The sequence below is a fragment of the Saimiri boliviensis genome, chromosome 2, assembly GCF_048565385.1.
Source record: "Saimiri boliviensis isolate mSaiBol1 chromosome 2, mSaiBol1.pri, whole genome shotgun sequence".
In the NCBI taxonomy this organism is placed as follows: Eukaryota; Metazoa; Chordata; class Mammalia; order Primates; family Cebidae; genus Saimiri; species Saimiri boliviensis.
Window position 1 is genome coordinate 121,256,405 of NC_133450.1, and position 12,127 is coordinate 121,268,531.

The 12,127-nt window shown below is 40.5% G+C and overlaps 1 protein-coding gene across 4 annotated transcripts in view; it reads right to left on the minus strand.

Moving 5' to 3' along the window:
* SLC12A6 (solute carrier family 12 member 6) overlaps positions 1-12,127 on the minus strand; it is a 101,676-nt gene that overhangs the window by 26,433 nt on the left and 63,116 nt on the right. For all 4 annotated transcript variants that reach the window (XR_012516420.1, XM_010346266.3, XM_003935765.4 and 1 more), the window contains 4 exons: positions 6,924-7,018; positions 3,779-3,910; positions 2,611-2,757; positions 536-590 (listed from right to left, as the gene is read on the minus strand). Coding sequence is in view for 3 of the 4 variants with exons in the window: in XM_010346266.3 (XP_010344568.1) it covers positions 536-590; positions 2,611-2,757; positions 3,779-3,910; positions 6,924-7,018 (429 nt within the window). In the remaining variant the exon portion in view is untranslated. The remainder of the gene's footprint in view (positions 1-535; positions 591-2,610; positions 2,758-3,778; positions 3,911-6,923; positions 7,019-12,127) is intronic.

A 12,127-nucleotide genomic window follows, 5' to 3' on the forward strand; every position in this document is an offset into this window, starting at 1 on the left:
AGGTGGAGGTTGCAGTGAGCCAAGATCACACCATTGCACTCCAGCCTAGGCAACAAGAGTGAAACTCTGTCTCAAAAAAAAAAAAAAAAAAAAAAAGAGCCAGGCATAGTGGTATACACCTTTAGTTCCAGCTCCTTAGGAGGCTGAAAGGGGAGAGTAGCTTAAGCCCAGGAATCGGAGGCTGTGTGAGCTATGATTCTGTCACTGCACTCCAGCCTGGGTAACAGAGTGACACTCTGTCTATAAATACACACACACACACACACACACAAACACACACACACACACATACTTTTCTAACTAATACAAGCTAAGAATATGACTGGAATTAACACATTCTAGTTTAAAAAATAGATTTTTTAAAAGGCATCTTAAAGTCAAGTAGTAGTATGTCTATGTCCTACAGACCATTACTCTGTTGTAGCACAGAACAAACTAAATAGTACTTTTCCTCAGAAGTTTGCACCTCTTGCTTTATAGCATAAACACAGAGTCAACACTGATAAATCCTGAAATACAACCTCGGCCTACTAACCTGGCACCACTCCATTAGTGGCAATGGCACTCATGGAGATAGCAGTCAACACAGTCTGTGGGGAAAGGGAAAGAAGAGCATTGTTACTGTGCAAAGATGACATTTCTATACTACTACTCCACTGGTGTTCCAAGACCACTTGGCAAACATTTAACTCCATCTCCTTTTATGGACAGTCATACCAAATGATATGGAAATAAGATGATATGGTTCAATTCAATGCACTAGTCCAGGCGTCCCCAAACTGCAGCCCCCGATGCCATTTATCCGGCTCCCCGCCGCACTTCAGGAAGGGGTACCTCTTTCACTGGTGGTCACTGAGAGGAGCACAGTATGTGCTGGCCCTCCAACGGTCTGAGGGAACCCTGTGTAATAAGTTTGGGGACGCCTGCACTAGTCATACCATTAATATCTGGAGGATTCTGTCAAAATGCTCCCACATCAGTGGGTCAGGTGCTATTAAGAACTGCTAATCTAGGCCGGGCGCGGTGGCTCAAGCCTGTAATCCCAGCACTTTGGGAGGCCGAGGCGGGTGGATCACGAAGTCGAGAGATCGAGACCATCCTGGTCAACGTGGTGAAACCCCGTCTCTACTAAAAATACAAAAAAAAAACTAGCTGGGCGTGGTGGCGCGTGCCTGTAATCCCAGCTACTTAGGAAGCTGAGGCAGGAGAATTGCCTGAGCCCAGGAGGCGGAGGTTGCGGTGAGCCGAGATCGCGCCATTGCACTCCAGCCTGGGTAACAAGAGCGAAACTCCGTCTCAAAAAAAAAAAAAAAAAAAAAAAAGAACTGCTAATCTTGTCTGGCCAGTTGCGGTGCTTACGCCTGTAATCCCAGCACTTTGGGAGGCCCAGGCGGGCAGATCACCTGACGTCAGGAGTTCGAGACCAGCTTGACCAACATGGAGAAATACTGTCTCTACTAAAAAATACAAAATTAGCCAGGTATGGTGGTGCATGCCTGTAATCCCAGCTACTCAGGAGGCTGAGGCAGGAGAATTGCTTGAACCCAGGAGGTGGAGGTTGTAGTGAGCTGAAATGGTGCCATTGCACTTCAGCCTGGGCAACAAGAGTGAAACTCTGTCTCAAAAATACAAACAACAACAACAACAACAAAAAACAACTGCTAATCTCACTCTGGATTTCCTAGTTACACAGGAAATAGAGCATAGTACACTCAAAAGAAGTAACTAGAGAAAACAACTCAGAAAATAGGTTAGAACCTGACTAAAGACTAAACACAATACCAAAAACAATATTCAGTAAGAAAGGGAACCCCTGAAGAACATCTGAATTTTGTTTGTTTGTTTGTTTTTTGTTTTGAGACGAGTTTCGCTCTTGTTACCCAGGCTGGAGTGCAATGGCGCGATCTCGGCTCACCCGATCTCGGCTCACCGTAACCTCCGCCTCCTGGGTTCAGGCAATTCTCCTGCCTCAGCCTCCTGAGTAGCTGGGATTACAGGCACGTGCCACCACGCCCAGCTAATGTTTTGTATTTTTTTAGTAGAGGCGGGGTTTCACCATGTTGACCAAGATGGTCTCGATCTCTTGACCTTGTGATCCACCCATCTCGGCCTCCCAAAGTGCTGGGATTACAGGCTTGAGCCACCGCGCCCGGCTAGAACATCTGAATTTTTAAGGAAGGGATAAGAAAAGAGACTTCAAAACAAAATGGAAATAACAATTACCCCTCACATCCCCAATAACCTGTCTTGTTTCTCAAATATACTGGAGTAGAACATCACATTTTCTAACACACTTTGTCACAGCTTTGATGCTATCAAGCTCAAATGGTTCTAATTCTGAATTCTTTGAAGACAGGAACTTCATCTTCTATTTTCATTTGAAGTCTTGCTTTGTAATTTCTAGTATATCATGTAATAGACAGCAAGTAGTGACTAATAGGCACTAAATGACTGAAAATCCTTCAGATTTTAATATCAGAATAATTTCTTCTGTTGAGATCATGAATCCTTTCCTAGTATTCTCTGTTTTATTCCCAAAGAGGTCGTGTGCATCTACTCTTGAGAACTTGCAACGTTCAGGTGATCTCCAGGTGCCAGTGCAGTACTTACACAGCAGCAGCAGATAAGGACAATTGCAAAAGCCTGAAGAACTCCAGCTGTGCCCACCACCCATGTAAGGCGTAAAAAAAGAATCACTCCAAAAATATTTTGTAGACACGGGAGGTAGACACCCATGAAGGTACCCATTTGGGGGGTCTAGAAAGAAAGACATTGACAAAAAATTAAACAGTTATCCTAAAGAGAGGTTTTCAATCTTTTCTATAATAACTTGCTCCCTAATTACCATATTAGTCCAAATGCAGAGATCGTAAGTTTAATCAATATATTCAAAAGGGCACATATAAAATCTCCATCTTTCAAGTGTTTATCACCACACTTTCATTATTCCTAAAGCTATACATTTTAACTCTGTAAAGTTTCCCACAGGTTTTTATTACACATAGGCATTTGGCCACAAATAAACTTTTATGTGTACCCACAACAATTTAAAATTTTGTTTTACAAAGCTATTGGCTTTTTTCATTTAAAAAGAATAAGGACTTGATGGAATTTCTTCAGAATTTGGCATAAATTCTTTACAGTAGTTGGTAAATAAAATAGATGGTAAAATGAAGGTTTGAGGACCATTTTATCCCTTTTTCAAAGAGCTGAACAACCAGAATGGTAAACTGAATGTCTTATATTTTCATTTTGAGACAAACTAGTGTTTGGTCTTTAAAAAACCCAACAACTTCACAACAGACAGATGGCATCAGCAGATGGGTATGGACACAGTTCTCTTGAAAAGCTATTCCGTCTCCCGGAATGCTCTTTTCCCACATAGCTCACTCCCTCACAGCAGCTAGATCTCTCCTCAAATATCACCTTGTCAGAAAGGCTTTCCTGTCCAACCTATCAAAGCAGCAACCCCCCTCCACTCTGGCTCCCTTGCCAATTTCAGTCTCTTTGCTTTGTTTAAATTTCTGTTAAAGCATTTATCACCACTTAATATGTTACATATTTTGGCAGTTAAAACATTAAGGACTGTATCCCCACATTAGAATTTAGACTGCATCCTACGTTTTGTTTGTGCTATGACCCTGGTGCTCAGAACAGTTCCAGGCACCTATCAAGCATTTAATAAATAGCTACTGAACACAGAATGCTGCCTTATGTATTTCCTTGTTCTTATATACACAGCTCTTTTTATGTAGTCCTCGATATTCTAAGGCCTCACCTTGGTGGGCTTCTTCTTCCCTTCAGTGATGTTTTCTGCCTCTTCATGTTCCTTTGCTCCTTGAGTCAGATTAGTGTAATTGGCCATACGGTTGAGGAGAGAAGACACCTTTGGTCTGGTGTCCATTTCTTCCTATAAAGCCAATGACATGGAAGAAATAAGTTACAAAGAACACTGAACATAACTGTCAAACCTTGCTACCAGAAAACTTCAAAGTAAATAAAAAAATATTTTACAGGTAAACATTTTAAGAAAACTTATCAATGAGACTTTATTCTCCCCCTTCCCCACATTAGACAATCACACTTAATCAGGGCAACATGAGTCTCTATAAAATTATTTGACAAAAAATGTATATATTTATGGTGTACAATGTGATGCTTCAATATTTGTATACATTGTGGAATGATTAAATCAACCTAATTGACATATCCATCACCTCAAATTATCTTGTGCTGACACCATTTAAAATCTACTGTTTTAGCAATTTCAAGTATACATTATTATTAATTATAGTCACCAGCTATATAATAGATGTCAAAAATTTATTCCTCCTAACTGAAACTTTGTGCCCTATGACTAACATCCCCCATTCTCTCCCTCCCTCCTGGAAACTTGAATTCTGTGCTCTCTGCTTCTAAGAGTTTGAATTTTTACATTCCACATGTAAGTGAGTTCCCATGGTATTTGTCTCTCTGTGACTGCCTTATTTCAATTAACAATGTCCTGCAGATTCATCTATGCCCTCACAAACGACAGCACTCTTTTTATGGCTGAGTAAGTCTCTATATATCACATCTTCTTTATTCATTAACTGATAGACACAGGTTGATTCCATATTTTGGTTTTTATCAATGATGCTGCCATAAACATGACAGTGAAAATATGAATGACATTCTGATTTCATTTTATTTGGATATATGCCCAGTAGTGAAACTGTTGGATCATGCAGTTAATTTTATTTTTAATTTTCTGAGGAACCTCCATGCTGTTTTCCACTCATAAAATTCTTACATAAAAACTTGCATTACTGGTTGGGTGCACTACTAGCTCATGCTTGTAATCCCAGCACTTCGGGAGGCTGAGGGGGAAGGACTACTTGAGGCCAGGAGTTCAAGACCTCAATCTCTACAAAAATGTTCTTAAAAAATTAGCTAGACATGGTAGCACATGCCTGTAATCCTAGCTACTAGGGCCCAGAAGTTAAGGTTACAGTGAGCTGTGATCATGCCACTGAACACTAGCCTGGGCAATAGAGTGAGCCCTGTCTCAAAAAACAAAACAAACAAAACCTTACATTCTTTCTAGTAGCCATGTAACTTTAGTAAAAACAAAATCGTAGTAACCTCGTAAAGAACATCAATAATATGATCCTTAATTATAGAACCTCCCATTTTTTGGCTATTAATATTTATAGCTATTACTTATGGCAACAAGTATAGAAGGTTGAGGAAATGCTTTTGTGCCTGAAGTAAATATTGACTTCAGAACTCTGCTTGCAGGAAGATGAGAGAGTATTATTTAAAAAAAATAAGTGGCCAGGTGTGGTGGCTCACGTCTGAAACCCCAGCACTTTGGGAGGCTGAATTGGGTGGATCACCTGAGGTCAGGAGTTCGAGACTAGGCTGGCCAACATGGCAAAACCCCGTCTCTATTAAAAATACAAAAAATCAGCCGGGTGTGGTGGCGCGTGCCTGTAATCCCAGCTACTCAGGAGGCTGATGCAGGAGAGTAGGCTTGAGCCTCGGAGGCAAAGGTTGCAGTGAGCCAAGACTGTGCCACTGCACTCCAGCCTGGGTGACAGAGTGAGACTCCATCTCAAAACAAAACAAAACAAAACAAAACAAAAAGGAACATTGAGTTGGGCACGGTGGCTCACTCCTGCTATCCCAATGCTTTGGGAGGGCAGTACAGGAGTATTGCTTGAGCCCAGGCATTCAAGACCAGCCTGGGCAACACACTGAGACTCTATCCCTAGAAAATATTTTAGCAATCGGCCAGGTGTGGTGACATATGCCTGTAGTCCCAGCTACTAGGGAGGCTGAGGTAGAAGGCTCCCTTGAGCCCAGGAGGTCAATCTGTGATCATGCCACTGCACTCCAGAGTGCGTGGCAGAGCAAGACCCTGTCTCAGAAACAAACCAGAAAAAGGTACATAGAGAAGCAGCACTTATTGTCGGAAGCCAGACAAAGGTAGTGCTGAAATAAACCAAGCTCCTTTCAACAACCTGGCCACAAGTTGTGGAGTCTGGCTACAGAGTCCATGCCATCTTACTCAGATAAGATATACGGGTCCTCTTCATTATGTAAAGTGAAATAAGCCAGCACATAAAGATAAGTATCACATGATCTCACTTTACATGTGGGATCTAAAAATTAGAACTCACAGTAAAGAGTAGAATGGTGGTTATCAGATGCTTGGGATGTACATAGGGGAATGGGGAGAGGTTAGTCACAGAGTCCAAAGTTTCAGTTAGGAGAAATAAGTTTTTGAGATCTATTGCACAGCATAGTGACTACAGTTAATAATAATATATTGCATATTTCAAAACTGTTAAGAAAGTCAAATTCAAGTATTTTTACCACAAAAATGATAAGTATCCAAGGTGACAGATATGCTAATCAGCTTGATTTAATCATTCCACAATATATACAAATATCAAGATAACACACTGTAATCCATAAATATACACACTTATTTTACATAAAAAAAAGACAAGCAGGTCTTGCTAATTTGGCAGCCTGCTTCCTACAGTAATTTTATTTAGTTAGTTCTAAGGCAAATGATAGTCCTTCCAGACAAAGGGTGGAGAAATACACTGATTTATACTTAGAAGAAAGATTATTCTAATAAAAACATTTAAATCACAGCTGAATTAGATTGCAAGGTTATCCATATGTCCAAGAAGTCAAACTCCTCTTCTTTACTACATAACAATTTGATTTGATATTTACTCACTATAATTAGATTACACAGATAAAATTAACTACAATAACAAGTTATAATAATTATGGTATTTTCTTTTAATATTAGTTACTAAATTATCCAGCTTGTACAATTTTAAAACCAAATGATGTAAAAAAAATGGCTATCATGAGATCTCTGTTCCTAAAGTCTCAGTCCATAGTTTTCTCTCAAATATTACCTCAAAGAGTGCCAAATTTTTATCAAAATATTCATCTCCTTCTTCATAATTGGAATTATTCAGGTAAGCGTTTCGAGCTTTCTTATGTCCATCATCTGGGAGGAAAAAAAAGTAGATCAAGTTAGCATCAGATTAACTGTATATTTCTTCCTTATTAATATAACCCATTTTCATATTCAAATTTCATCTTAGAGAGTAGAACTCAACCAGCATTGCTTGGAGAATATGGCCCCCTCTCTAGCAGTAACAAAAATAAATCTCTAAGAATTAAACATGGGGGGTAATTTCTTTCCTTAGGAATTATTCTTTTGGAATTCTTTGGAGACACTATTCTTTTGGAATTCCAGCCCAGCCCATTGAGACTCTATTCTTTTTTTTTGAGACAGAGTCTCGCTCCATTGCCCAGGCTGGACTGCAGTGGCGCAATCTCAGCTCACTGCAACCTCCACCTCCTGGGTTCAAGAGATTCTCTTGCCTCAGCCTCTGAGTAGCTGGGATTACAGGCATGCACCACAATGCCCAGCTAACGTTCTGTATTTTTAGTAGAGATGAGGTTTCACCATGTTGGCCAGGCTAGTCTCAAACTCCTGGACTTAAGTGATCCGCCCACCTCAGCCTTCCAAAGTGCTGAGATTACAGGCGTGAACCACTGTACCCGGCTAAGACTACTCTTAAAGTCACCTACATTTAGGAGAAAAAAAATATTCAGTATCTACTCAGTGTATAACACTGTGCTAGATGTGGTCTCCTTTACGCACTATTGCTGCTGAAAATGACAGCAGAAGCCCTCTGCCTTCATAGCTGTCTAAACTTTTACAAATTATATGAAGTTTTTGATTTGCATTTCTCTGATTTCAGTGAACATTTCACACCAGTTGTAATGGCAATTATTAAAAAGTAAAAAATAACAGATGTTAGCGAGGCTGCATATAAAAAGAAATGTTTATACACTGTTGGTGGGAATATAAATTAGTTTAGCCACTGTGGAAAGCAATTTGAAGATTTTTCAAAGAACTACCATTCCACCTAGCAATCCCATTACTGGGTATATACCCAAAGGAAAATAAATCATTCTACCAGAAAGACACATGCACTTGTAGTTCATTACAGCACTACTCACAATAACAAAGACAAGGTTCAACCCATGGTGCCCATCAGTGGTAAATTCGATAAATAAAATGTACACGATGGAATATGATGAAGCCCCATAAAAAAAAGAACAAAATCATATCCTGTGCAGTAACATGGGTGCAGCTGGGGGCCATTATCCTAAGCAAATTAATGTGGAACAGAAAACCAAATATTTCATGTTCTCACTTCTAAGTGGGAGCTAAACATTGAGTACACATGGACATAATGATGGGAAAAACAGACACTGGGAATTATAGAGGGGGCAGGGAAGACAGGAAAAAAGGGCTGAAGAACTACCTATCAGGTACTATTGATAGCATCAAGAGGCAGTTAGATGCCTAGGCAGATGGGGTAGATCCCTAGGGAAAACCCAACCTTCAGGGAAAGACAATTTAAAGCCTAGCTACAAGTCCTGGATAAATCCATGGACTGGATTGAGAACCTCTCTTCCTGTTTGTCACATTTTCCACTGATTGATTCGCCACCCGTCACCTATTTACCTATTTTACTTGTATCTACCTTTCCCTAATTGGTTTTTTTACATTATCATGCCCCTTTGAGTGGCGCCTTTGTTTTAACCTTTTTTTGCACACTCACAAACCAATCAGCACATACTCTCCACTCTGAGCCCATAAACTCCCGGACCCAGCCCCAATGAGAGAGAGAGAGAGAGAGAGAGAGAGAGAGAGAGACAGAGAGACAGAGAGAGACACCACCCTTGCATGCCCTCTCCCTTAAGAACCGTTTCTTGTCATTCGACAAAATTCTTCTCTGTCCTCCTTACCCTTTGATCATCAGCAGAACCTCATTCTTCTTGGATGGCGGACAAGAACTCAGGACCTACCTAACACAGGTACAAAGAAGGCTGTAATACTGTGTCCCTCCACGCTGTGCCAGTGGAGGGCAGCTACCTCACACAACAGAAAGCAACAGTGGGCCAGAGCGGGGGCGACGAGACTGAAAGAACTCACTGTCCAATGGGCTGCAGATGGCAGGACTAAAAGCACAATTAACACACTGCAACACCCCCTCTGAGGTTCAGGGTTGCGGGCACCTCTATTTAGGCACCACGGTGTTCCTGTCAGTGTGACACGCCTGGTCCAGCAACAAGCCCTACATGGAGCCTGCTCCTGTCCCTGGTCCAGCGACAAGCCCCGCATCAAGCTTGCTCCTGTCTCAGTGCTTGGCGCAGCCGGCCAGACACTGCCCTTGCTTGCTCACCACCTAACTCCCACCAGGGTCTGAGTGTGCAGTTGAATGGCTGCAGGATCTGCACTGGAGTGCAAGTCAGGCATAGCCCAATAGGTTGAATAGACTGGGCATTTCCTCTGGTGAGCTTGGGCCTGAGCAAGGCCTGGGTATGAATGTTGCTGGCCGGAGGTCTCTAGCTGGCAAAGTGGCCAAAAAAAAATCCTGTGTCGGTTGGGAGCAGTGGCTCATGCCTCTAATCCTAGCATTTTGGGAGGCCAAAGTGGGTGGATCACTTGAGGTCAAGAGTTCAAGACCAGCCTGGCCAACATGGTGAAACCCCCTCCCTACTGAAAGTACAAAAATTAGCCAGGTGTGGTGGGGCGTGCCTGTAGTCCCAGCTACTTGGGAGACTGAGGCAGGAGAACTGCTTGTGCCTGGGAAGTGCAGGTTGCAACGAGCTGAGATCTAGCCACTGCATGCCAGCCTGGGCTACAGAGTGAGAGTTTGTCTTAAAAAGAAGAACAATCCTGTGTCACTATGCTTACTACATGGGTGAAAGGACTGCACATACCACATTCCTCAGCATCATGCAATATACACATGTAACAAACCTGTATGTGTACCCTCTAAATCCAAAATAAAAGTTGAAAAAAATAGGGCAGGCACGGTGGCTCATGCTTATAATCCTAGAACTCTGGGAGGCCCAGGTGGGAGGATTCTAGTGTCCAAGAGTTCTGGATCAGCCTGGGCAACATTGAGACCCTACCTCTACAAAAAAAATTAAAAAACAAGCAGGGCATGGTGGTGTGCGCTTGTAGTTCTAGCTACTCAGGAGGCTGAGGCAGGAGGATCCCTTGATCCCAGGAGTACAAGGTTGCAAGTGAGCCATGACTGATCCACTGCACTCCAGCCTGGGCAACAGGGTGAGACCCAGTCTCGGGGAGAAAAATGTTGTAAAAAGAAAAACATTATATTATGTCATTTAACTATTATTTTTGTACAAACCCTTCCACATTTTTTTTAATGTTAAAAGAGGCATCTGACAGAAATTCAGTGAAAGAGCCATGAGGAAAAAAAAAGAGACTAGGTCTGTAAGACAGCAGACTGTGTTATTTGAGTACTTCCATAACTTTGTTTCAGTATTATGCAAAAGTTATATAATTACAGAGTCTGGCAAGAGAGAAGAAAAAAATAAATAACATAAATACTACTAAAAACTAACATTTTCAATACCTGGTAAATAAATATCAATATAAAAGTTAAAGAATTAAAAACCCTATGACCTTAAATGTGTAAGGATGGGCTTGAGAAACAGTCAATAAACTATTAAAATTACTGGGTCACTTCAAAGGGTACAGAGCCAAACTGAAGGGGTTCCCAATGCCCCAAAATGAAATAATATAAACACTAAAAATAAATAATGTGATTGATTGAAATGCAAATTTATGAAACACCCAAAATGATATTTTGAAAAATTAGTCACCTTTGCGGGGTTGTTAAGGAAACAACACATGCCTCTGAAAAATAATATTAATAAACAGAAAAAAATAAATGGAAAGCAATCATCTTGCCTTTCTTGTACCAACTACATTTCAGGGTAACCACTAATTAAAAGAAAATTTCATCCTTCCATACATGGAATGACAGAATTAGAAAAGGAAGTCACTAATGAAATAATGGATTTAGGCAATGGTCATCAATGGCTGCTAAAACCATTAGGTGAAAAGCTGAGGCAGAACTTTACAATGGATGTATCAGGGTGACCTGGAGCCTGCTAATCAGCTTTAATATCTCTGAAGGTAGGACAACACAATCTCCTGTAATACAATGAAAAATACACTGTACAAGCTATGACATATTCTTGCCAAAAGAAGGGAAATTGAATCTAATCAAGCCTCAAAATTTATCACTTTAAAGGAAACACAGAGGGGGAACATGTTAAACATCACAAGGATCTAATCACCAAATTCAGAATGTGAGAAATTTTACAAGATGATCTGACTTTCCAGCAAACAAATGGCATAAACTTAAAAGGTCAACTTTTATACGTATAAGAGACTTAAAAGACAAATCAACTAATTGCAAAGTGTGAACACTGTTAGGATCCTAACTCAATAAATTAAACGTAAAAAGGTATTTTTAAAACAATAAAAAGCAAAATATCGCTTATTTTTTTAAAAAGGGCAAGTAAAATCATACGATGACTGGAATTTTCTTGAAAACAGTCTAGGGAAAAATTAGGTAGGGTCTTGAAAACAGATTTGTAACGTTGAAGCTAGACGATGCATTCATAGCAGTGCATTATGCTATCCTACTTTTCCGTACCTTCGATATTTTCAGTAATAAAAAGTTATAAAAAGAAAAAAATATATAATTCTTTTCCTCTTTCTAATGGCTCCAGAATAGAAAATCCTAAAGAGCACAGCTTAAAATTATCACTACTTCTGAGTAATTCACTTATTCAATTTATTCAACTAATATTTATTAAATTCCTAGGATGTACTGGGTACTGTTCTAGGTCCCAAGGGTATAGCAGTAGACACAGCAGTTAAAGACACTGCCTTCATTGTACATATACTGAAGTTACAGAAGATAGAAAATAAGTAAAAACAACAATAGCAGCAACAAAAAAACAGGACAAAATAAAAACAAACAAACCCAAAAACAATTTCAGGAAATGCCAGGCATGGTGGCTCACACCTGTAATCCCAGCACTTTCGAAGGCTAAGCGGAGCAGATCACCTAAGGTCAGAGTTCGAGACCAGCATGATCTACATGGAGAAACCCCATCTCTACGAAAAATACAAAATTAGCTGGGCATGGTGGCCCATTCCTGTAATCCCAGCTATTTGGGAGGCTGAGGCAGGAGAATTGCTTGAACC